The sequence below is a fragment of the Coturnix japonica genome, chromosome 5 (genome assembly GCF_054131305.1).
Source record: "Coturnix japonica strain WE chromosome 5, WE-NBRP24, whole genome shotgun sequence".
NCBI lineage: Eukaryota > Metazoa > Chordata > Aves > Galliformes > Phasianidae > Coturnix > Coturnix japonica.
The window spans coordinates 2,392,225-2,416,313 of NC_140667.1; the positions used below are offsets into that span (position 1 = coordinate 2,392,225).

The window sequence follows — 24,089 nt, forward strand, 5'->3', positions numbered from 1 at the left end:
AAGAGACAAACTGCAAAACCAAAGGCAAGTGAACCAGTTTTATTCAGGTTTGGTTCATTGTGCTGGCAGGAGTCACCCGACAGGAGCACAGTCCAGGCCTGAAACGAGTTCCCACATTGAAGTATAAAACAAATACAAAAAGAACTTGTCTGGAACTTCCCACCTGGAACCAAAAGAGAGAAGGAGGTAAGAAAGATTTCCCCAGAGCAGCACCCCACTGCATGGGGACTGATCCTCTACCAGGTGCTGTGAGATTGGAACCACACCTTGAGCAAAGGAGAGCACACAGCAAGCACAATCCTTACTGCTTCACACCAGGACAAAGACGTTCTGTTTGAAGGCTACAGAAGGGCAGAGAAGCCCTCTCTACCTAAATCAGCCAGCAGCCTCATCACTGGGCACCTCCAAAAAGAGTCTGGCCCCAATCACTTGACTCCCACCCATGAGATAGCGATAAGGACTGATCAGATCCCCTCTCAGCCTTCTTTTCTCCAGGCTGAACAGCCCCAGGGCTCTCTCAGCCTTCTCTCATGAAGGAGGCACCCATTATCTTTGCCCTTCACTGGATGCACTCCAGCAGTTCCCTGTCTGCCCAACACTGGACATAGTACTCCAGATATGGCCTTCACAGGGCAGGGTAGAAGGGGAGGAGAACCTCCCTTGCCTTGTTAGCCATGCACTTTGTAACAGACCCCAGGATTCCTCTAGCTTTCTTGGCTGTGAGGGAACACTTCTGGCTCACAGTCAACCAGTGCTCACCCAGGACACTCAGGTCCTTCTCCACAGAGCTCCAGTGTAGCACCTCTGCTCCTAACCTGATGCATGTGGTTATTCCTCTCTGCGTGCCCCAAATCCACCTCTGAAGAAAGCTGGCTTAGAAACACAATCTGGAGACACGCTTTGCAGGCATAACTAGCACAACATGCAGCACCAAGCATCGTGCTTACAGCGACTGGGGGTCCACATTTCACCGTCTGGGCCTCACACATAGATCCCAACCCACAGCAGCAGGAACAGGACTCCAAACCCCATGAAGAGTGATGCCACCAGCGAGATCAGCAGCTCCTTGTAGATATCCCGCGTGTACTTGGTGGACGTCACCTCATAGCTGCCAGCAGAGGGTTAAGGTGATAACAGGAGGATGACGAGCTGAGTGGGGGGACTCTTGGCACCCAAGGATACACGAAGAACCACGCAGTGAAGAACATCCCAATGGCCAACAGCACCACGGTGAGGTGTGGGAAGACAGCCGGGTTCACCGGGCTGGTGTATCTGCTCATTGCCTCCAGCTCCTGTGGGGTGTGATATGGGGCAGCAGTGCTGCCAGGCCCCACATTTTGGGGGGGGGGCGGTTCCCCATGTTCCCTGCCCCACTTATTACCCCTTTCCCGGCTCCTGCCCCCAATTCCCATTCCCCAGCTGCTGCTCCCAGCCCCGTTTCCCATTCCACAGCCTCAGCTCCCATTCCAGACCCTCAGTTCTCATTCCTGGTCCTTGCCCCTAATTCCTATTCCCCTCCTCTTCCCTATTTCCAGCCCCACATTCCCATTCCCTATAGCGGTCCCAGCCTTCAGTCCCAGGCCCCATCCTCAGTCCCAGCTCCAGGCCCTCATTCCTCATCCCCAGCTCCTGGATTCCAGTCCCAGCTCCCGGTTCCAGGTCCCGGCCCCAGCTCCCATTCCCGGTTCCCAGCCTCAAGCCGCCCCCATATTGCCGCCCCCATATTGCCCCCCATCCTGCCCCGCCATATTGCCCCACCATATTGCCGCAGCCCCCGGCTCCCGCCGCGCTCGGACACGTCCCCTCAGCCACTTCCGCTTCCTGTCACCGCCGGAAGAGAAAGTGAGCCACTCCTGGTCGAGTGGGCGGAGTCAGCGCGGAGCCGCTCGCTATTGGCTACCCAGCAGGCAGCGCGGCCTAGCGCGGGAACGGCGCGGAGGGGTAATGGCGGCCGGGGGCTGCGGCGGGGAGTAGTGGCGGCCGGAGGGGGCTGAGGGGAGAAGCGGTGGCCAGAGGGGCTGAGGAGGGCTGGGAGAGGCCGGAGTGGGGCCGAGGGTGGCAGTCGGGGCGGGCAGAGGGAGGCTGCGGTGTGTGAGGCCTACGATCCTCCCGTTCTCCCTCAGTGAGACCTACGGTCCTCCCCTCAGCCCCCACTGTGTGCCCTCAGGATGGGGATCCACGGCCTGGCCAAGCTGATCGCCGACGTGGCGCCCGCCGCCATCCGGGAGAACGACATCAAGTCTTACTTCGGCCGCAAAGTGGCCATCGATGCCTCCATGAGCATCTACCAGTTCCTGATCGCCGTGCGGCAGGGAGCCGAGGTGCTGCAGAACGAGGAGGGCGAGACCACCAGCCATTTGATGGGTATGTTCTACCGCACCATCCGCATGGTGGAGAACGGCATCAAGCCTGTCTATGTGTTTGATGGCAAGCCGCCGCAGCTCAAAGCCGGGGAGCTGGCCAAGAGGACGGAGCGCCGCTCCGAGGCCGAGAAGCACCTGCAGGAGGCGCAGGAGGCCGGTGAGGAGAACAACATTGAGAAGTTCAGTAAGAGGTTGGTGAAGGTGACCCAGCAGCACACTGATGAGTGCAAGAAGCTGCTGATGTTGATGGGCATCCCTTATGTGGAGGCGCCAGGGGAGGCGGAAGCCAGCTGTGCTACGCTGGTGAAGGCAGGGAAGGTGTACGCGGCCGCCACGGAGGACATGGATTGCCTGACATTTGGGAGCCCTGTGTTGATGCGGCACCTCACTGCCAGCGAGGCAAAGAAGCTGCCCATCCAAGAGTTCCACCTGAACCGCATCCTGCAGGATCTGGGGCTGACCTGGGAGCAGTTTGTGGATCTCTGCATCCTCCTGGGCTGCGACTACTGCGAGAGCATCCGCGGCATCGGGCCCAAGAGGGCAGTCGAGCTCATCAAGCAGCACAAAACCATTGAAGAAATCATCCAGCACATTGACACCAAGAAGTACCCCTTGCCTGACAACTGGCTGCACAAAGAGGCCCAGAAGCTCTTCCTGGAGCCTGACGTTGTTAATCCCGATGACATCGAGCTGAAGTGGACGGAGCCAAACGAGGAGGAGCTCGTGCAGTTCATGTGTGGGGAGAAGCAGTTCAACGAGGAGCGCATCCGCAATGGGGTCAAGAGGCTGAGTAAGAGCCGGCAGGGCAGCACACAGGGCCGGCTGGATGACTTCTTCAAGGTGACAGGCTCCATCACATCGGCCAAGCGCAAGGAGCCTGAAACCAAGGGGTCAGCAAAAAAGAAAGCCAAGACCAACAGCACCACAACCAAGTTCAAAAAGGGGAAATAGCTGGACTGGCCAAGCACAAACCTCTGTTGTTAGTTTTTATGCTCAGCTGGGAACTTTAGGCTAATAAATAGACAGTCATCTTAGTGTTCTTGCTGGGAGGGGTGCTGTGTGTGTTGTTGTCAAATCCTTTTAACACAAACAGCAGGGGGAGGTGAAAACAGGGCAAGGTGGAGTTGCGAGGAGAATGAAATGATGAGGTAAGAGGCTCCCTTTAGTGAGGAACTCAGGTTCTGGCTTAATGTGTATAAACCAAGGACAAGCTGAGCTAAAACTGTAGCACTGAAGCCCCAGCCTTCCTACCAGGCTCTGTTTTATGTTTAACAAGAAAAATGGCAATAAAACTAGGAAGGCAATAAAACATCCCTTATTTTCTTGACGCATCCTTCCATGTTGTATACACAGGCACACAAGGCCCATGCTAAGGAGAAATAAAAGATAAAGACATTGCCTTTTTAAGTTATTATTTAGTTCTGTACTAAGCATAACTTTCTACCTGTCAGAGCGATGTGCTTTTCTGTTACTTTTTTAGTTTTTTAAAGAATAAAACGTGTGTGTGCAAATAGAACTTGAGAAATGTTATCTGGAACGGGAGCTTAAAACCTTGTTGGTAACAAAACCCTGATTTCAAATGGAAACCCATTAGTGTAAATCAGCGACAACAGCCAACAAATGAAGCCCGGGCTGGAATATGGGAAACTCATGTTTTAATCCCGGTGTTAACTGTGGCTTTTGAGTGCTTTGTTGATCTCTATCAGCTGGTTGCTAAGTTAGACAAGAAGCTGGGCTTGCTTCACAGGGGAATTCCATTAACATTACAGAGGTAACTGGATTTTAAGCCCTCTGATGTCTTTAATAAGCACACTGCAGCCAAGAGCAGCAAGTATTTCTGCTTTTAAGCTCTTGCTGATAGAAAAATGTAAATACTGATGTGAGGTTTGGATCTCAAGATGTGTGTGTGAGGGGTGATGTCAGTGCTGGTGTCTGACAGTGCACAGCTCATACAATTATGTGATTAGGGAGGTTAATCTGAAGCTTCAATTTTCTGTCTGCGTATAACTCATGTTATACCTTGCAGCTGAGAGAGCCGCTGCTTTGTTGCTCACATGCTCATAACCACAGTGTGTGGGGGACTAGATGAAGGTTCCCATGCAGATCTCTGTCTTTGGACGCTGCTGCATCATAAATCACAGGCAGATGCCCAGAAGTGATTATTTTCACCTTGAGAACGCAGCTGCCCAACCTTGGCATCCCGTTAAGCTTTAGTGGATGCTTTTTTTCTCCCAGCTGTGGCTTTGCCAAAATGAATTACCCCCACAGCCCACATCAGCACTGAGCCAACTAATGCTAATGAGCCCTGCAAAGAAGGGGGGTGGGGGGATGGGACGGGGACCGGACCCAGGTTCAGGCTTACCAAAACTCTTCAGAGACTTTCTAATGATCCCCTCTGTGGCATGAAGCTTCTGAGCCGCTGTTTACTTTGGGGACTTCGATGTTGAGGGTCGAAGCCATAAAGAAGCGCTTCAAATGTATTGTCGCAGAGAAAAAGCCTCTTAGCTGGCCCATACATCTTCCATACAGTAGATGTCCCCACTATCCCGTGCTACCCTCACCGGTAGCTGCTTCGTACCCCCGCCGTGCTGTTGCTCTTCCTTACTGCAGGGTTTGCTCTCCATCCAGCAGGCATGCCGTGCTGATACGTGGTGATATGGCTGAAGGGAACAGCACGGTGGTGAGTCAGTTCATCCTGCTAGGACTGACAGGTGAGCCCGAGCTGCAGACTCCTCTCTTCATAGTGTTCTCAGTGATTTATCTCGTCACCCTGCTGGGTAATGTTGGGCTGATCACAGTGATCACGACGAGCCCCCAGCTGCACACTCCCATGTACTTCTTTCTCTGCAATCTGTCTGTTGTTGATCTTTGCTACTCTTCTGTCTTTTCTCCAAGGCTGCTCATTGGTTTCTTGCTGGATAATAAAACTATTTCCTACTCCGCTTGCTTCACCCAGCATTTCTTTTTCCTTGTGTTTGTGACCACAGAGGTGTTTTTGCTGGCCGTGATGGCATATGACCGCTATGTTGCTATTTGCAACCCCTTGCTCTACACTATTTCCATGCCCAGTTGTCTCTGCATGAAGCTGGTGGCTGGCTCGTACCTGGGGGGTGTTCTGAACTCACTAACCCAGATGTGCTGCTTGCTGCCCTTGCCATTCTGCGGCCCCAATATCATCAACCATTACTTCTGTGACACCAACCCTCTGCTGAAACTCACCTGCTCTGACAGCCACCTCAACGAGCTTCTGCTCATCACCTTCAATGGGACCATTTCCATGACTGTGCTCCTCATCGTCGTCATCTCATATGTATACATTATCATATCCATCCTGAGCATCAGGTCTGCCAGGGGACAGCACAAAGCCTTCTCCACTTGTGCCTCCCACCTGCTGACCGTCACCTTGTTCTACGTGCCTGCTGGCCTCAGCCACATGCAGCCAGGCTCCAAGTACTCACTGAACATGGAGAAAGTCACGGCGGTGTTTTACACCTTGCTTGTTCCTATGCTCAACCCTCTGATCTACAGCTTGAGGAATAAGGAAGTCAAAGAAGCGCTCAGGAGAGTAAGAGGGAAAATATTCACTCAAGCTTCTCGCTGCGTACTCTGACTCTGTTACTCAGCAGGACATCCCCTGCCCTTGGTTGCATTTCTCTTAGGAAAACCCTGGTTTACAAAGCTGCCTTTTGTAAGACATACAGTTAATTCACTTTTGCGTTTAAGCGTGGCATCGTGGCTGTACCAGAATTTACATAGTTCGTGAAAGGCAAAGGATGTGTCTTAATTTAACATTAAAAAACCTTTCTGCCAACTGTTTTCCTCATGGCATCTCTCACCCCAGGCAACAAGCTGTTAACTCCGGTTGAGGTTGAGGTCCAAATCCATTAACAGCATTAAGAATGTTAATTCTTGTTCGGTACTTTAAGTCAATATGAGGTGAATACTCTCTGAGAAGAAAACTTACACTGTTGGTCAGATCAGTACAAACCTTTTACGTGTTTATAGTTGAAACTGCAGAAAGGACCCAACATGGGTTTGATTTGGGTTTAAACAAGCCAACCAACTAACAAAACAACAGAAGAGGCAGGCAGAGAAGGCATTCACTATTTGGCTAAAATAAGACAGTGATGCTCATTGGATTCAGGGCAAATTAGAAATGGAATCTCATAGTGCTACCTCTTTAATTTTACAATTGCCCTTAGGCAAATCCTAAGAGAACATGGTGACTGGTCACGAGTGGTGTTCCCCAGGGATCGGTACTGGGGCCTGTCCTGTTTAATATCTTTATTAATGACCTGACTGAGGCCAATTGCATGAATTTCAACAAGACCAGGTGCTGAGGTCTTGTTGAAGAGAAGGGGAGGCTCAGAGAGACCTCATCACTTTCTATCACTCCCTGAAAGCAGGTTGTGATGAGGTGGATGTCGGCTTCCTCTCCCAAATGACTAGTAATAGGATGAGAGGGGATGGCCTTAACTTGCTATGGGGGAGGTTCAGGTTGGATATTAGGAGCAAGTTCTTCTCTAAAAAAATCTGTCAGGTGTTGGAATGGGCTGCTCAGGGAGATGGTGGAGTCAATGTCCATGGAGGTGTTCAGGAAACACATAGGTGTGGTACTAAGGGACAACAGGGTTTAGTGGGCAACACTAGTGGTAGGTGGATGGTCGGACTGTGGCTTCTCTCGGTGTAACTTGTCCTCATGTAAAATGGAGCAGTAATAAAAGCAAGATTTTACCCTACTGGGCTTTTCTTTGGACTCGATGCAAAAGCTGGAGATAAAAGGTAAATTCGGATTCTCTCTCAGCTCACCTGAGATAAAATCAGCTGCTCCTAAAATGACAGTCTGCAATACATGAGATGAAAAGAAAAACCAAGAATCGATTTTTTTCCTGGATAACATTAATCATTACTTGACAGGGTTATATCAGAGAGCAGAGAAAGTGCTCATCTTATCTAGTATCTGACAAACGGATGCACAGTTAAAAGCCATCGTGATCTTCCAACACTTTGCTCCAGGGGAAACTTCAGTTCCAAAGCCAGACACCTCATTTCAGATGCCCTGCAGGTGATGTGCATGGCCCTCCATTATTATTAATGGGCATTTAGAGCTGCTTTTCACTCTGTCAGAGGAAAAGCAGTGGAGTGCGACACAATGAACTTTTGTGCGTCCTCCTGCCAGCAGCTGCTTCATGTCAGTGTCTCTGGGTATTGAACTAAAGCCCAAGGGCATGGACTTCATATCAGAAAGGGCAGATGAAACTCCCCAACAGGAATCACATCTCTTGAAGCCATTGTCCAGAGCAGAAAGAAATTGAACTGCAAGCCATACCCTGCAGCCTCAGGTTGTGCCCTCTTCATGTTCACAATTCCATGTTCTGCTAAGCAGCCACCAGCAAACCCACCAATATTCATCCTTTTCCCCCCAGGGGAAGGACGTGCATTTGTGGCTGCTGCTTTCCGGCTTGTGATCAGTAAGATCTTGCATCTCTTGGGTAAACCATTATAAGACCTTCCAATGAGCCCCCTGACCATATGGGAGGCCCTTCATTAGAATTTTCTGCCATTACAACCCCAAAGTTATGGCTGTGAGATCATGATGTATTTTCATTTCCTTTATTGTAAAACCTGGAATATTTACATCAGGATAAAGATGTGCATTTTCAGATAAAACAGAAAAGGGAGCATCTGTTTCCAGTGGTGCCTGGTAGGCAATGATAATATACAGGAAATACTGACTGTATATGACAGTGCATCTCACACTGAGTTAGAAAGTCCTCATCCAGCCTATGTCTCAGACTTCTCTACCTCAGACAGCTTGTCTAAATGCTGGAGGGACATAGAAAACTTTCCTAGGGGTGAGGAAGAGATAAATGTGGCCACCATTCCCCTGGTGGGAGTTTGCAGCACCCAACAATTTCCAGCTAGAACGGTGAAAGATGGAAGCTGTAACTTCTGCCAGGAGTTCTCTCTGTGTAAGAAAGAAAGACTTTGCTGTTATTATTATCCTCCATTGTTGTTTTGTTTGCTTCCTTTTTCAAACTCCTTTTCCCAAATGCCTCCTGCCCAGCTGAATGCCTTCTGCATGTGGCCTCTACTGAAAATACTCTGCTTGTATCTAACAAGCCACTGTGGACATAAATTAGAAAGCTAATGAGAGCTTTGTTTTCAAGCCTTTGAATGGCAGAAAGTGGGAAGGGAAGGGAAGGGAAGGGAAGGGAAGGGAAGGGAAGGGAAGGGAAGGGAAGGGAAGGGAAGGGAAGGGAAGGGAAGGGAAGGGAAGGGAAAGGGAAGGGAAAGGGAAGGGAAAAGGGAAGGGAAAAGGGAAGGGAAAAGGGAAGGGAAAAGGGAAGGGAAAAGGGAAGGGAAAAGGGAAGGGAAAAGGGAAGGGAAAAGGGAAGGGAAAAGGGAAGGGAAAAGGGAAGGGAAAAGGGAAGGGAAAAGGGAAGGGAAAAGGGAAGGGAAAAGGGAAGGGAAAAGGGAAGGGAAAAGGGAAGGGAAAAGGGAAGGGAAAAGGGAAGGGAAAAGGGAAGGGAAAAGGGAAGGGAAAAGGGAAGGGAAAAGGGAAGGGAAAAGGGAAAGGGGAAGAGAAAAGGGAAGGGAAAAGGGAAAAGGGAAAAGGGAAAAGGGAAAAGGGAGAGGGAAAGGGAAAGGGGAAGGGAAGGGAAGGGAAGGGAAGGGAAGGGAAGGGAAGGGAAGGGAAGGGAAGGGAAGGGAAGGGAAGGGAAGGGAAGGGAAGGGAAGGGAAGGGAAGGGAAGGGAAGGGAAGGGAAGGGAAGGGAAGGGAAGGGAAGGGAAGGGATATCCAGGCTTCACTCCAGCCATTCTGAATAAGGGAACTATTTTCACTTTCTTACCAAGAACACATCAGCCCAGGTGAGCCTTAAGGAGGAGAAATGCTGATTCCAGCTCACAGAACCACAGAGTTACTGTGGTTGGAAAAGACCTCCAAGATCATCCAGTCAAACTGTCCATGGCATGCTGCTAAACTCTGTGGGAGCTTGAAAGCTTCTGTGCTGTAATTTGGCATTCCTCTTGGTATAGGCACTTGTCTTCTAAACCCAACAACAGCATGTCCCACACTCCTTCATTTACTGAGCAGAGGCTACAGCTTGATATTACATCCAATTTGAGCTAGGGGTTGACGAGGATGTCTCTAATAAGTGTGTATATGAACACAAAGGAATACATTGTTATTACATAGGTAAATACATAGTCTGTATGCAATTCTATGCATACAGATGCTTGCATGGGTGCCATTTGCCCCTGTAGGACCAGAGACCTCTAAGAAGTCCTTTCTTCTCAAAATGATCCCACTCCTGCTCAAGGCAGGGCTGACCTCACAGCCAGGCCAGACTGCTCATGGCTCATCAGGTCATATTTTGAACATCTCCATGGTCAAAGCCTCCACAGCTTGAGATGAATCCCCGTAGCTGGATGGCCTGACACCTGCCCTATGGTGCTCAGAGCATTTGTGGTTTTCAGGGTCTTCTTCAGCTCCTGTGTCATCCATTCTGCTTAGACCTGAACTGTAATCCTTTCTACTACTCTGCTCAGCGCGCCCTTCACCTCCTGGTTCCTCAGGCTGTAGATGAGCGGGTTCAGCATTGGAATCACTACTGTGTAGAAGACAGAGACCACCTTATCTGTGTTGAGGGAATAACTCGAGCTGGGGCGCAAATACATGAATATCGTTGTTCCATACAACAGGGTGACAGCCGTCAGGTGGGATGCACAGGTAGAGAGGGCTTTTTGCCTGCCTTCAGCTGAATGGATCCTCAGGATAGCACAGGAGATGAAGATGTAGGAGACTAGGATAGTGGCAACGGTGCTGAGTTCAATGATGCCAGCTAGGGAGAAGAGGATCATCTCGCTGATGTAGGTGCTGGCACAGGACAGGGCCAGGAGGGGAGGAACATCACAGAAGAAGTGGTTTATAACATTGGAGCCACAGAAGGGCAGCCTGACTATGAAGGCCATCTGTATAATGGCATTGAGGATGCCCCCGATGTAGGACCCTACCACTAACAGCACGCACTGCCTACGAGTCATAATGGTTGAGTAGAGCAATGGGTTGCAGATGGCTACGTACCGGTCGTATGCCATGACAGCCAGCAGGAAGCACTCAGTGGTCACAAAGACGATGTAGAAGAAAGTTTGGCCTGTGCAGCCAGTGAAGGAAATAGTCCTCCTCTCTGATAGGAAGTCCACCAGAGTCCTGGGGGTAATCACAGAGGAGAAGCAGATGTCGACCACCGAGAGGCTGCCGAGGAAGAAGTACATGGAAGTGTGGAGCCTGGAGTCACCTTGGATGAGGATGATTATCCCCACATTGCCGAGAAGTGTGGTGACGTAGATGAGCAGAAACACCCCAAAGAGGACTGCCTTCATCTTGGGATGATCACTCAAGCCCTCAAGAGTGAACTCTGCTGCCAAGGTGCAATTCTCCTCTGCCATTCAGGGCCTCCTCTCTACCAAGGGGGAGAGCACAAAGACATCAGACAGTAAAAGTTATGTCCCAGCCTGCAGAGAGACCCTGCTGAAGGCATCTCATTTCTCTAACTGTAGAGGCCTTAAGGAAGGTCTGTTTCTTTCTCAGGATCTTATTTTGAAACCTCCAGGTTGAAGAGATCAAGGGATAGAGCAGCGGATAACAGACTCTGTCCTTGACTTCTTGTTGATTATGACTCTCTCTGAGTTTGTTTCCCTTCCTTCCCACCTCAGACAGACTAGAAAGCACAGAGAACAGGAAGGCTTGGAATTCAGGAGGAGATTCAGGCTACAACTCTAATAGTTTGGAGTATAAGTGAAAATAGACACTTTTCTTCCTTAGTTTTGGACAAGACGCTGCAGAAAAGCGGGTCTATGGGAGAGAGAAGGGGATGTGGCGTGATCCTGAAACTCAATAAATTAGGAGTTTATCATTACAGTCTCATAAACATTGGGAAGATGAATTCAGAGAGATCATGAATAAAATTTGGATTTAAAGTTGTTAATTTGCACTAGGGTAGGCATCAAACATTTCTTTCATATAACTTAGAGAATATAATATTAAGTCTTAAACATAAAATTATGTCTTGATTGCCCCCATGACACTGTGAGCAAATGCATTCCTCTGGGTGTTATGTTCACTTGTTTAAAGAGTTTGTGTGAATTTAACAAATGATCAATGAATGCTTGTGTCCCAGCTCATCACTTCCCCATTAACCACTATCACGCACTGATGGCATTCATCACATCTTACGTTTGCAGGGACAGGCTGGGGGATGAAACCTGATTTGCAGACGTAACTGAAGTGTTGGGACAGAGAGCTGTGTGTGTTTATGAATATAAGCCAGCTGTGGTGCAGTGATTGCAGCCGGGTAGAACTGGGATCCACCATGTCCTGGAACCTGAATTAAGGCACCTATTCAAGCTATTCACCTTAGCAAATAGGGGAAATATATGTTTGTGTTCCTGATAACATGAAGATTTAGAATAGAATACTCACAAATTTACAGGAGCAAAGGTGAGGATCAGTCTTACCCTGTCAGATGAGTGCTGGGATCTTAGCAGTCATTGCAGAATCCTTCTCCATCAGATGAATGTATGCACTTTATTTCAGCCTTACTTTGTGAGCTGATCTCCCCTTGAGAGGGTTCTCTCTTCTTCTCCCAGTCTCCTTCAAGATACCACAAGTGCCGTAATTTCTGGTCCAAATCTGCTTTTGAGTTCAAAATACTGATGTGCAACTCAGCAGAAATAATCCACCTTCAACTAACACAGAAGAATGAGCCATTAGCTGCTGTAAAATAGCAGCCTTCCCAAAGGTAGCGTTGCTGCAGTGATTTATACCAGGGGATGGTCCCAACGGAGCACACCCTGACCATTCAGCTCACACCTCGCTGTGAGACATATAACCATATAACTAGGAGTCCTTGTTTTGATCCCTGACTTCCATAGGTGTGATTTCATCTGTCACTTGAGAAACTGATGAGACAACTGCCTCTGTACTTTTCACAGCCAGCAGGGGTGAAGGCTGTGGTTCAATAGACGTGTGTGCCCAGGACTAGTTCAGACCCACCATGATTTTTCCAGTCTGACTGCTCCAACCTGAAGAAGCCATTATCTGTAATGAAATGGAGACCACTACAGTCAAGTTGGTGGCTTTGTCCCATGGAAAGGACCATAAAGATTTATAAAGCCCGTTGCATTCCTAGCTGGATTAGACGTACCAGGGCATTTTCCCAGCACATCAGCCCCATACCGAGTGCCAGGGAACACTTACCTTGATTTATCCAATTGGTTTCAGCTGCTGTGAAAGCTTTTTTTCAGTACTGATGGTCACCTGAACTTCAAAGGTTCCATGCCATGTCTGGAATAGGTGGAGAACTGATTTGAATCAACATGATTGACCATGCAATATCCAAGCAGTTGAATATGAGGTCAAAATAAAGGTCAAAAAGCAAGCTTTCCCTTTTATATCATTCTGGACTTCACCACATGCATTGTTTCCATCTTCAGTTTTCACCATGTTAAGGGAAGGGAAACCTATATTCATTAACATTTATTCTGATAACACTCCTACTCCATATTAAAGGTTTCTACTTCCCTTTGACATCATTGCTTCTAATCTGCTCTCTATATAATTAATTCACTGTCACTGACTTAAAAAAGTATTTTTCCACCATCCAGCTTGCTGTATAAAATAGAACTTCAGAGAAGTGAATTTATTCTTAATCTTTATTCTTTGTCTTCTTTTCTCTCTTGATTCCACACGGTATTGGATGACCACACGTGGATGTCTCTCCCAGAGGCTATTTCTTGTCTTCAACATTTATTACTTTCCAGCTTAGATGGTTGGGGTAAGCTGCCAACAGCCTCATTGGGTCAATCTCTAATGCTTTTTCTATGCTTCCCTTAGTGATTTCAAGAGAGACAGAGATGAAGAGCTATTAATTCCTTAACGTTTGAGATGGGCTGTCTTCCGGGAGCAGGAGCATACCAAGATCAGCAAGTGATGTTATTGAGTAACAGCATCTCAACACCTTGTAATTATGGAAGCACTCCAGCTGCAAAGATTCACCAAAGTTCTTCAAATCAGCAACAGGGAACCAGCAGTGATGTATGTGTAAAACTTATCTGTGTGCAGTGTATGCAATTAAACATTACAGATATTTACTTAATTGGAACATCTGCATTGCAATTGAATCTAACGTGGGCTATGAAGATCGACATCTTTGTTGATGTGGAGAAGCAGGGCTTCTACCTTCCTCCTTCGGTCTGTATTGTCACTTCAGTTGATGTAAACTTGAACTTGCCTAAGCATAACTATCTGTCATGATGTTTAGAGTACTCAGACTGCAACTTTACATGGTAATGTTATTACCAGATTGAAGCTTTGGAAAATATGCTTGTGATGGCCAAGAAGTAAAGAATTCAGCCTTGAAAGTCATAGGGAACATTCAATCAAATTCAAAAATAAGACATTGCCAACATCCTGAAGCCAATAGTTACAACATCCAATTGGTAATTGGGGGACATACTATGGGACTAAGTTCTTCAAAGCATGAATGCTTTCTGAGGCTGAGCTTGAACAGGAGCAGCTGTAGCACTGTGGCAAAACAGATATTTCCTGCTTTAGGCAACAGGGTTTCTTGCTCATGTCATTTTACATCTTTTTTAGGGGCTCCTTCAGCTGTACCACAGTGGGTTTTCTTTACAGTGAGAGAGTTAGGGTTAGGGTTAGGGCTAGGGCTACACCAATTATTTTTCTTTCACTTTGGCAGTGACAATTCATGCAAGTATTAAACGAGGTAGTGCCATCCTGTAAAACAAATCACAGGATCAGCTGAATGCTACCAGCTCTAAAAGAGCATCACGATTTGAGGCTCCTCTTTAAAGCTGAATCATATTTTCCATTCTCAGATTTCCTAACTTAAAACTTTCCTGGAATCCTTTGCAGCCCCTATCATGCCATCTACAGCCATTTATTCCATCATGTGAGAGTTCCCTTCCTACTCATCTATGACCTGCAGGAATTCACAGTTTCTTTCCAAATAAAGCCTGAAATGTTCTGAGAGTTGTAGTTCAATCTTTTTTTCTGAGACCATAGTGAGCCTGTTAGAAACCTGAAGGCTCCTTCCCAGGAGAAGGAGCTGCCCTATACCGTGTGCCTGAGTTTAAATTGGAGTCTGCAAGTATGGAGAGTTTTGATACGGGGGGGGATAAATCTCTATTTCCTTCTCCACACCTTACTATATTTCCTTCTATTATTTGAGTGACCTAATCTTATCTGCTAAAAGTTAGTTCTCAGACCTTAAGCTTTAGACATCAAGTCTAGCTCTCCATTTTGCACAATGGAGAGGACAATGCTTCAGATCACTGCATAACACAAGTGAGAGAAACATCATATTTTCTCATAATACAAGTTTCTCCTTAACATGACCAACAAAGTATAGATGCTTTCCATTTATCAAGGAGGAGATGTTTCAGTTAAGATATTATTGATATTATCAGAGCTCTGCAGAACAGAGCATGGAAAGGCTGGTTTGAATATTCTTTAAACAAAATACCAACCATTTGGATGAACATTTCCTACCATCAAACAGTTGTCAAGCTCATGTTTCCTACAGCATCTTTCTAAGCATTTCTAGGGGAAGGGCAAACAGGTTTTAATAAGGCACTGTTGAACAACAGAATAATTTCTTTTCAAATGCCATAGCTGAACTGTGAATGACACACAGGCAAGCAGAGAGACACTCCTGCCTGTAACGCTGTGTGGTTTGTTTGCACCGGTGGTGAAATGCTTAATGCACTCAGTATATTTCACTGGAATATAGGATTTAGGAAAAACTAATTTTTTTCCCCTCTGAATAGAGAGCTCTGTAATAAGTAAGTATTTATTGAAGGAACCATTAGATGGGATAAACACAAAGTGTAGGTAGGAGAGAATCTATTTTTTTCTTGTTATTTTTACTATTCTCTTCTTTGATTTAGGCTATAAGCTGAGGGATGCTGGTGGACAGGGCTACAGAGAAGCATAGGGCTAACGTCTGTCTGAAAAAGCCAAGAGGGAATAAAAAAGCCAAGTGCAATAAAATACAGAAGGTAAAATAGACTGTCCACAATCTCTACTGACAAGTACAAGCGTGAGTAGAAATAGAGCAAGACTCCCCTGATGGTTTCAGGTTATAGGCTCTTCTCAATCCCTCTGATCAAACTCTTGATCTTTCCAGACCACCCAGAGCAGGGGGTACCCCGGACCATGTCCTGGTTGCTTTTTCAGATCTCCACAGAACAGTCCCCACAGTCTCTCTGGGCAAACTATGTTTCCAAGTCAAATATTGGAAATCAAAATAATGAGATGAAGAAAGAAAAAGTCTTGGCAACATGTGAATTCATTGAGACCTCTGTTATTAAACAAGCTGGGTTAGATACCATGCTGGAGCTACTTCCACTAGGCAGACTCCTTCACAGAATTCTTCATGTCCCTGTTCCTGAAGCTGTGGATCAATGGATTCATGAGTAGTACAATGGAGTAAAACATGGCAAAGAACTTGTAATTGCTCAAAATGTTGCTATACCTTGTAAAAAAATTCAGAGCAAGGATAGAATCGTAGAATCAGAGAATCCTTAGAGTAGAAGGGGACCTTTAAAGTCCAGCTAGTCCAACTACCCTGGAATGAACAGGGACATCCACAGCTTGATCAGGTTACCCAGAGCCTGACCCTGCCTATCTTTGGAAGTCTCCATGGATGGGGCACTGGCCACCACACTTCTGGGCAACCCATTCCAGTGCCTCACCACTCTCACTGTAAAAGACTTTTTCCTTACAGCTCACCTAATTCTACCCTCTTTGAGCTTTAAACTATTTCCCTTGTACTATCACAACAGACCTTGCTAAAGAGTTGATTCTCTTATTTCCTGTGTCTCCTCTTTAGATATGAAAGGCCACTATCAGGTCACCTCAAAGCCTTCTCTTTTTCAGCATGAACAGCCCCTTGGTGCAAACTGTAATGCAGCTGATCTGCATGAACTCTGCTAAAATGCCTTGAGCCAAGCTCAAAACCTTGCACTTTGCTTTGTTGAACTTCATGAGGTTCACAAGGCCCAACTTTAGAGTTTATCAAGGTCTTGCTGGATGACATCCCTTCATTCTGCCATATCAACTGCATCACTCAGCTTTGTGTCATCCACAAACTTGCTGAGGGTGCACTCTATTCATTATCTATGTCATTGGTGTTAAAGATTACTGGACCCAAGACGGACCCTGAGGGGACACAGCTCATTATCAGGCTCCACCTGGGCATAGAGCCATTTACTGCTACCCACTGGCTACAGCCTTTCAATCAATTCATTACCCACTGAATAGTTCACCCTTTGAATCCTTATCTCTTCAATTTAGAGATAAGGATGTGGTGGGAGAACTATGTCAAAGATCCCCAAGCTTCCAGGCTGTAGTGACAGCTGGACCTATGCTTTCCTGAGCAGAAACAACTCCAATTTTCAACATATTGAAGAGCGTTTGGAAATCAGTACTTTGTTGAGGTGTTTTATTTATTCCATGTGTCAAAAGCAGACAGGAACAAGTTGTATGAATAGTGAGAACCAACAGAAGTGTGGTGGCATGACTTACAGAGAGCTCTTCCAGCAGGCCTGAGCTTCAGGCTCTTGCCATTCAGCTGGTTAAGGCTATTTCCATCACAAGTGATAACGCTTCCCTTCTCAGAGTAGAAAGTGTTCTTTGGAGACCAACCACCCTTCAAGGAGTCATTGGCTTAACAAGCTCTTCTGGGTCTTACCAAGAAAGTGTCCTCCTGGTCCTGAGGGCTTCTCAGCAGGCCTGGAGTCAACTGAACTCATCCTCCTTAACAAGCCCTGAGAGACTCATTAGTGGGGACAAACAAGAAAGAAACTTTCTTCCTTGTTAACAGCAAGGAGCTCCTCTGCATCAACTTTCTTTGTCAGAGTTGCTCCAAAGACAAAGAGGGTCACTGTGTTGCTACGTGACACACTCAGGTCAAACATTTGGACATGGCTGACAAGAGTGGGATGCTTTGTTGGGTTCCCCTGATTAAAGCACTGACACCCCATCCCTCCGGTTGAATCTCAAGCTCCAGGTCAAGGTGTTTTGCAAGACCCTCCTGCTCTGCTCTTGGGTCTGCTCAGGTCACTTCTCTGTGTTTATACCCAATGTTTCACCCTATTCAAGACTCTTTTCTGTCCCACTGCTCGTGTCAGTTAGCTGGATTAGAACTGCCAGACCTTGCTGGTCCCTGTCAGGTATCTCATGACTTCTTTTAGAGGAAAAAACACACAATTCAACAGCACTGAGATAAAGCAGTAAGTGTGCATACAACAAAAACAAACTCCAAGTGCTAGGGTGGGAAGAAGGCACACAGGTTACAGTCCAGGTAAAATGAATTCTTGCAGCTCATTGTTACAAAGCTCAATGTTTATTGCCATGTCAAGGTTGACAGAAGAGAGGAAATGGGGATTTGGAGAATGTTCTTGTAGTGGTTTTGCCTAACTCATCAACAGAATCCAAGTTCCTCCTGCAGCCCAAGGCAGGAGGTGGGCTGTATGTACATGCCTCACTGCCATCACTCAGGGTCGGAAGGGCTTCAGTTCCTGAAATTACACATACCAGACTGTAAATACACAGAAAAGTAACTGCAGCAATGCTGAGTCAGGTCAGGAAAAGGCCTGATCCCAGGGAAGCCCGGGACTGAGCATTCAGAAACACAGTAGAGATTTCCCATTACTTTTCTCCCTCCTCTCATTCACAGATCACTGGAGGGTGTTCTTTCTTTCCATGCTACAGCACAGCAGAATTGCAGGGGTAAAAACATTCCTGAGAAGACCTCTCCATCCCCCAAGTCACTCAGGACAGCTATTTGTCAGAGACACGCTTCCTCTCCATCACTTTCCCTAGAGCATCCTTTACCTCCTGGTTCCTCAGGCTGTAAATGAGGGGGTTCAGCATGGGGGTCACCATGGTGTAGAACACAGAGGCCACCTTGTCCAGGTCCTGGGAGTGCCTGGAGCTGGGCCGTGAGTACATGGAAGCAGCAGAAGCATAGAAGAGGATGACAGCAGCCAGGTGGGATGCACACGTGGAGAAGGCTTTGCATTTGCCTGCAGCTGTACGCATCCTGAGGACAGCAAGCAGGATGTAGGTGTAGGAGATGAGGATGGTCGCACAGGTGATGAGCATGTTGAAGCCAACCACAAGGAACATCACAATCTCATTGGTGGTGGAGTCTGTGCACGAGATGGCATAGAGAGGGGGACCATCGCAGTAGAAGTTATTGATGAGGTAGGGACCGCAGAAAGACAGCCGCAGTGCAAGCCCTGTGTGAATGGTGGCATTCACAAACCCAGCAAGGTATGAGCCAGCGACCAGCAGGGAACAAACTCTGCTGGACATGGAGAAGGCATAGAGCAAAGGGCTGCAGATGGCCACGTAGCGGTCATACGCCATGGCAGCCAAAAGGTAGCACTCTGTGGTGGCAAAAACAGCATAGAAATAAAACTGTGCCAGGCATGCAGAGTGGGAAATGACTTTCTGTGATGCTGGGAGATCTGAGAGCACTCGGGGAGTAATTGAGGAGGAATAGCAGATGTCGAGGAAGGACAAGCTGCACAGGAAGAAGTACATGGGGGTGTGAAGACGGGAGTCCAGCCTGATCAACATGATCATGCCTGCATTGCCCAGCAGAGTTACCACGTAGATCAACAAGAAGGCCATAAAGAGGGCAGCCTGGATGCCCCTCTTCTCAGGGAATCCCAAGAGCACAAATTCAGTGATGGGGCTGTGATTTCCCTCAGCCACCATCACAACACAGTTGCAGTTGGAAAGCAGAGACGTGGAGAAACACAAAACCAGAATGTTTCCTTTTTGCCCCACAGTCTAAGATCAATGGAATTGTCTCTTTATCGGGGAACATAAAGCTGCAACCAAGGGAAAACTGTTTCAGTGTCTCAAAACATATTCTAAAGTAAGCACTGTGAATGGTGCAATATGCTTGTTTTATTCTGGTCGTATTTTGGTTTGGTAATGTCAATTTGCGAACTGGAAGCTGTGTTCTTGTTAAAGCTGGTCAATCTTTAGATCCAAAGAGATAAGCAAAGCAATTAAATCTGTCTCAGAAAACAAAAAGCACCAGTGAGACAAAGAGACATTCTGAGAGGCTTTCATTTAGGAATGGCAGAAGAAAACTCTCCTTTCTTCCCTTCTTTCCCATGGAGAAGGTGGGAACAACTCCAAAGCTCTTTGAAATGGGAAGTATAGTGTAAAAATTAACCCCCTCTCCCCTTTTCTGTCTGGTGCTGATAACATTCTTGTGAAAATGCTGAACTGAGAAAGAGAATGGAAAGGTTTATAAAGACCAGAACCACTGGAAGCCTCAGCAATGGAAGGTGAATGCAGAGAGCAAGCTACTGAAAATGCAGCTTATATATATATGTATATCACAGTACCAAGCCTGTGACTTCCCAAAAGAGAAGCTAGGTGGTGGCAGGAATTGCTCACTGAGGAATCCATTGCACACAATGCCAAACTCTGCCTTAGGAAAGGAGTGTTCTGCATGTGGGAAATTAATAGCATAAGCCCTTGTCTGACTAATATGTGAGTGTCTTCAGTTTGGATTTAGAGAAACTGGGACTTCACAGACCTTAATATTCCCTTCCAGGATTTGAAACTGCACTTTCCAGACAGTTTTCCTCACATGCAGCAGAGCCACTGGCCATATGGCCAGGAGTGCTGCAGGTGCTTGCTGTCCTGGAGCCTGCCAAGTGAAGATCTGACCACCTGATGCCCACTGTTGGCTCTCTCACACATCTCTGACATGTGTGGCTCTGGACAGCCAATGCCTCTGCTTCTCCAAGCCTCCTGCCTTTTCCTCACTGTGCGATTACAGCAAAGCCAGGCACTGTAATTAGCTGAGACTGTGTGCTTTTCCTTAGTGCGAGCAGCTGCCTTCAGCTTAGAAAATCTGCTTCCGGATCCCTGGGCTGTGTTTGAGAGACCCTGACCTTGGGCGAGTGATTGCTGTGCAAAGAGGCTCCTGCCAAAGTTCTCCCTTCCTGACAGCTCAGTTCTTCATGGGGTCCTCTGGCTGTCACTGGGCAATGCTCCCCAACTCACCTGCTGGCTCGTATCTCAGGACTCTTCCCAGTTTACGGAGGCACAAAGCTGAGACTTGTTTTCACCTACACCTACGGCTGTGTCTCTCCTCATTAGTGTGAAAGGCAAGAACGGTTTTGTGAGCCGTAAAAGGCATCGGTCCTAGACTGAGAGAAGCCGTTGTTTATATGATGCGTCCCTTCAAAAGCATGGCCGATTCCTCCCCCTGGTTTGATCATGGAGGAGATTTCTCTGGGGAGCTGCTAACTTTGGAGATGGCACCTTAAGGGGGAGAAGTGTACTGAGAAGTAAACATGATCTCATTCAGCACGTTAAGTGAAAGCCTGAGTGTTCTTCCTCCTTCTTTTCAGGTGTGATTTGTGTCATGATCACAAATATAATATAATACAATTGCGTTGCCGACCATCAGCTGTCCTTGGTGCTGAAAGCAACCCTTAAGAACTGCCCCAGAGGGTGATGGCTCCGGACAAACTCCACCTTTGCCACGGCTCTACGTCTGCCCATCGGCCTGAGATGCCAAGCAGCAAGTGGAGAACCCTGTATATACTTCCCAGAAAAATTCTGTTCACCATGGTGAGGACGTTTGGCAGAGGGCAGATGAATCAAAGCCTCCAAACACATGGTTATCTCCATGAGGGGAACTAGTGGTGACTAACCCAGACAGCAAAGCCTACAGTTTGAACTAGTGACTTCTGCTCTGAGGTGACTCAAGCCTCGTTACACAATCCTGCAAGCAGAAGTTATTATTTAGCTGCAGCTGGGATGGAAAAGACACTCAGCATGGGCTGTTGTTGGACAGGACAGGCAAAATAACACATCGGGTTTATTGAAGGAAAGTGTAGCCATAGTCAACAAATTTAGAACATTTTCAATCAGACCCTGAAAATCACCATTTTATCCTGAGATATATATTTTAATTAATATTGAGGATCTATCATTATTGTGTTGGTATTTATTATAAGTTCATTCCCCTGTGCAGGTATGTTCAGTACACATAATATCTTTTCCTTTGAAAGATTCACCAGCAAAGGAAGAGTTTCTATTGCTGCTATTCTTTCTATACTCCACCCTACCAAAAATCAAAATTACAGGTCATTCATTCTACAATGATCAAAGCCCTTGGAAAAACATCATCCACACAATGCCCAGCCCAAGGTGAAATGTCTTCTTCTCAAGGGATGTGCAGGAGCATGCAATGCCCTCGTTACATCAGGCATCTAAAGTTCTGCTCCATCTGCTGTGATGTGTGGCACCCGTTAGAATTTGGTTGGCAGAAGAACACTGACAGTGGCCACAGGAGGGGACCTTCCTCACAGCTCTGCTCAGGGCCCTCCTCACCTCCACGTTCCTTAGGCTGTAGATGAAAGGGTTGAGCATGGGGGTCACCACGGTGTAGAAGACGGAGGCTGTTTTCTTTTCCTCTTCCGCATGACTGGAAAGGGGGTAGAGGTACAAGAAAGCTGCAGAGCCACAGAAGAGGGTGACGGCAGTGAGGTGGGAGGTGCAGGTAAAGAAGGCTTTGTGCCGGCCCTCCGCAGAGCGGATGCTGCAGATGGTGAGCAGGATGAAAGTATAAGAGATAAGGATGGCCAAGACTAAGGAGGTGATGATGAAGCCAGAACACAAGAGCATCAAGGCCTGGTTGAGCCAGATGTCAGAGCACGAGAGCTGCAGGAGTGGTGGGATTTCACAGTAGAAATGTTTCAACACATTTGGGCCACAGAAGGACAGTCGCAGGAGAGCTGTGGTGTGCACCAAGGCGTTCAGGCTGCCAGCCACATAGGAGCTCACCACCAGCTGCACACAGACCCTGTGGGACATGACAACCAAGTAGTGCAGAGGCCGGTGGATGGCCATGCAGCGGTCGTATGCCATGATGGCCAGAAAGAAGGCTTCCGTGGTGATGAATAATAAGTAGAAGAAGAGCTGAGTGATGCAACCATGGAAAGAAATTACTTTCTGCTCAGTGAGGAGGCCCAGCAGCAACTTTGGAGTTATGGTTGAGGAGTAGCAGATGTCCAGGAAGGAGAGGTGGCTGAGGAAGAAGTACATGGGTGTGTGAAGATGAGAGTAGGTCCTGATGAGGATGATCATCCCGAGGTTCCCCACCAGAGTGGTGATGTAGATGAGGAAGAAAACCACAAAGAGCAGCTCCTGCATGGTGGTGAAGCCTAGGAGGACAAACTCTGTCACAGCAGAGTGGTTTCCCCCTGCCATGCTCCTGGTGCTGTGCTTACTGGGAAAAAAACCAGAGCTCTTCTCCATGCGGAGAAGTCAATACAATGGTATTGTACCTATTTGTTTGCCACTTTCTTTAAGAGTAGCATTCAACAGATAAGAAACCATGACAAAGTGGTTTTCTGACTCTCTAGTGATACAGTTAGATGCATTAAGGTGAGACAAGCATTCTTTGCCATTCCATTCTTTGCAGTTTCAAAAGAAAACCTCCCCATCTAAACTGAATTATTAACCACTTTCATAAAGATGGCTATCTGTAATAAGATGTGTCTCTCAAAATCTCAGTGAGTAGACATAAATCGCAGCCTTCCCCTGATTCCAGCTTCAGATTATGTAGCCAACAGGGAAAGAGATCCCCTATTGCATATATACACACATATATTCATAAAATGATCCATAGCTTTTCAGAAAGGGTGGAGAATCCTTCCTCTCCCTTGCTTCCCTGATTGCATTCTTGCACGTCCTCTTTTTCTAACCAAAATGAATCCATGATTCTATGGTTCCTGTGCCTCTTGGATCAGCCCTCAGAAGAAACTTTGGATTCAGAATTAGGATTAGAATTTAGATGCACTTTGGTGCGGGCTTGTTCCTTCAAGAGGGACCTTAATTCCCAGTCCTGCTTGGTGGCAGGACTCCTGCTTCTGCAAGGAAATAGACATTCTGTTAAGAAAACCCTTCCCCAGCCTGTTGACCCATGGATTCCCTTATTTTCTTTGCAACTTCTCTGTCAACACATGCACAGTTCTTCTCCTCAGTCCTTCTCAGAGATGCACCTCAGAGCTCACATCTTGGTTTCCCTGCTCTGCATGAGGAATCAGAGTTTGCTGTGATCTGAATTCCTTCTGCGCTCTGCTCTTTTTGAGCCTGGCCAGATGGCACTCACATCATCCAGCACACATCTGCCCCAAACACCCTCAGAAAATCACCCTTTCTGGTCCGTTGCATTCTGCCTCCTTCTCAGAAACTCAATCCCTGCTCCTTGGGCTGAAGCTGCTGTAAAGGCTCAGCTGTTCTGTCTGCCACCAGAACAGAATCCCGTTGCGTCCCCTAGTGTGGCAGGCAGATTTAAGTTTTATTCCACACCCACAGCACAAATTACCAGAGGTGCACTGGGGCACCTCAAAAGCCATCAGCTTTCCCCAAAGACCCTGCTTACCTGAAATTTCCATTTCTTCTTTAATATGTTTTTGCACCATTTCTTCCCAGTAGGAAGAGCCCCTGAGCTGCTCCTTCCAACAGCACTCACGGTGTCGCAGGCTCATCCAATGGCAGGATGCATCACCACTACACTGTCTGGTGTTTGTTAGTGGGCATGAACTCAAGTAACTCTGTTGTGAACGTATGCAACAAGGTTCATTAAT

At 47.2% G+C, this 24,089-nt stretch overlaps 6 protein-coding genes across 8 annotated transcripts; 2 read left to right on the forward strand and 4 right to left on the reverse strand.

The window, feature by feature from the left end:
- Positions 1–24: 24 nt before the first annotated feature.
- Positions 25–1,816, reverse strand: TMEM258 (transmembrane protein 258). Its single transcript, XM_015863236.2, has 4 exons — positions 1,759–1,816; positions 1,183–1,292; positions 948–1,108; positions 25–163 (listed from the first exon to the last, which is right to left on the reverse strand). The coding sequence occupies exons 1-3, from the start codon at positions 1,759–1,761 to the stop codon at positions 982–984; spliced, it is 240 nt and encodes a 79-aa protein (XP_015718722.1). The 5' UTR covers positions 1,762–1,816; the 3' UTR covers positions 25–163; positions 948–981.
- Positions 1,817–1,912: 96 nt separating this feature from the next.
- FEN1 (flap structure-specific endonuclease 1) lies at positions 1,913–3,879 on the forward strand. Of its 3 annotated transcripts, none has more exons than XM_015863228.3 (2): positions 1,913–1,941; positions 2,124–3,879. In XM_015863228.3, the coding sequence occupies exon 2, from the start codon at positions 2,169–2,171 to the stop codon at positions 3,312–3,314; it is 1,146 nt and encodes a 381-aa protein (XP_015718714.1). In that variant the 5' UTR covers positions 1,913–1,941; positions 2,124–2,168; the 3' UTR covers positions 3,315–3,879. The 3 variants fall into 3 exon arrangements, with proteins under 3 accessions (XP_015718714.1, XP_015718715.1, XP_015718716.1); XM_015863229.3 differs by having other exon boundaries at positions 2,148–3,879; XM_015863230.3 differs by having other exon boundaries at positions 2,168–3,879.
- A 142-nt stretch (positions 3,880–4,021) lies between these two features.
- On the forward strand, positions 4,022–6,168 carry LOC107314207 (olfactory receptor 5J3-like). Its single transcript, XM_015863227.3, has one exon. It carries the CDS (start codon positions 4,804–4,806, stop codon positions 5,971–5,973), a length of 1,170 nt encoding a protein of 389 aa, XP_015718713.2. The 5' UTR covers positions 4,022–4,803; the 3' UTR covers positions 5,974–6,168.
- Positions 6,169–9,747: 3,579 nt separating this feature from the next.
- LOC107314209 (olfactory receptor 5AR1-like) lies at positions 9,748–10,820 on the reverse strand. The gene has a single exon (XM_015863233.3). It carries the CDS (start codon positions 10,815–10,817, stop codon positions 9,879–9,881), a length of 939 nt encoding a protein of 312 aa, XP_015718719.3. The 5' UTR covers positions 10,818–10,820; the 3' UTR covers positions 9,748–9,878.
- Positions 10,821–18,108: 7,288 nt separating this feature from the next.
- Positions 18,109–19,281, reverse strand: LOC107314211 (olfactory receptor 5B21-like). Its single transcript, XM_015863235.2, has one exon. It carries the CDS (start codon positions 19,177–19,179, stop codon positions 18,235–18,237), a length of 945 nt encoding a protein of 314 aa, XP_015718721.2. The 5' UTR covers positions 19,180–19,281; the 3' UTR covers positions 18,109–18,234.
- A 2,305-nt stretch (positions 19,282–21,586) lies between these two features.
- On the reverse strand, positions 21,587–22,855 carry LOC107306870 (olfactory receptor 5AR1-like). Its single transcript, XM_015850271.3, has one exon. It carries the CDS (start codon positions 22,753–22,755, stop codon positions 21,700–21,702), a length of 1,056 nt encoding a protein of 351 aa, XP_015705757.2. The 5' UTR covers positions 22,756–22,855; the 3' UTR covers positions 21,587–21,699.
- Positions 22,856–24,089: the final 1,234 nt, after the last annotated feature.

What these genes read in the sequence shown, in the direction of transcription:
- FEN1 (XM_015863228.3), top strand. Translation starts at nt 2,169, where the DNA reads ATGGGGATCCACGGCCTGGCCAAGCTGATCGCCGACGTGGCGCCCGCC.
- LOC107314209 (XM_015863233.3), bottom strand. Translation starts at nt 10,817, where the DNA reads ATGGCAGAGGAGAATTGCACCTTGGCAGCAGAGTTCACTCTTGAGGGC.
- LOC107314211 (XM_015863235.2), bottom strand. Translation starts at nt 19,179, where the DNA reads ATGGTGGCTGAGGGAAATCACAGCCCCATCACTGAATTTGTGCTCTTG.
- LOC107314207 (XM_015863227.3), top strand. Translation starts at nt 4,804, where the DNA reads ATGTTGAGGGTCGAAGCCATAAAGAAGCGCTTCAAATGTATTGTCGCA.
- LOC107306870 (XM_015850271.3), bottom strand. Translation starts at nt 22,755, where the DNA reads ATGGAGAAGAGCTCTGGTTTTTTTCCCAGTAAGCACAGCACCAGGAGC.
- TMEM258 (XM_015863236.2), bottom strand. An exon ending in TTCACTGCGTGGTTCTTCGT is followed by an intron (nt 1,109 to 1,182) that starts GTATCCTTGGGT and finishes CTCTGCTGGCAG; the next exon opens with CTATGAGGTGACGTCCACCA.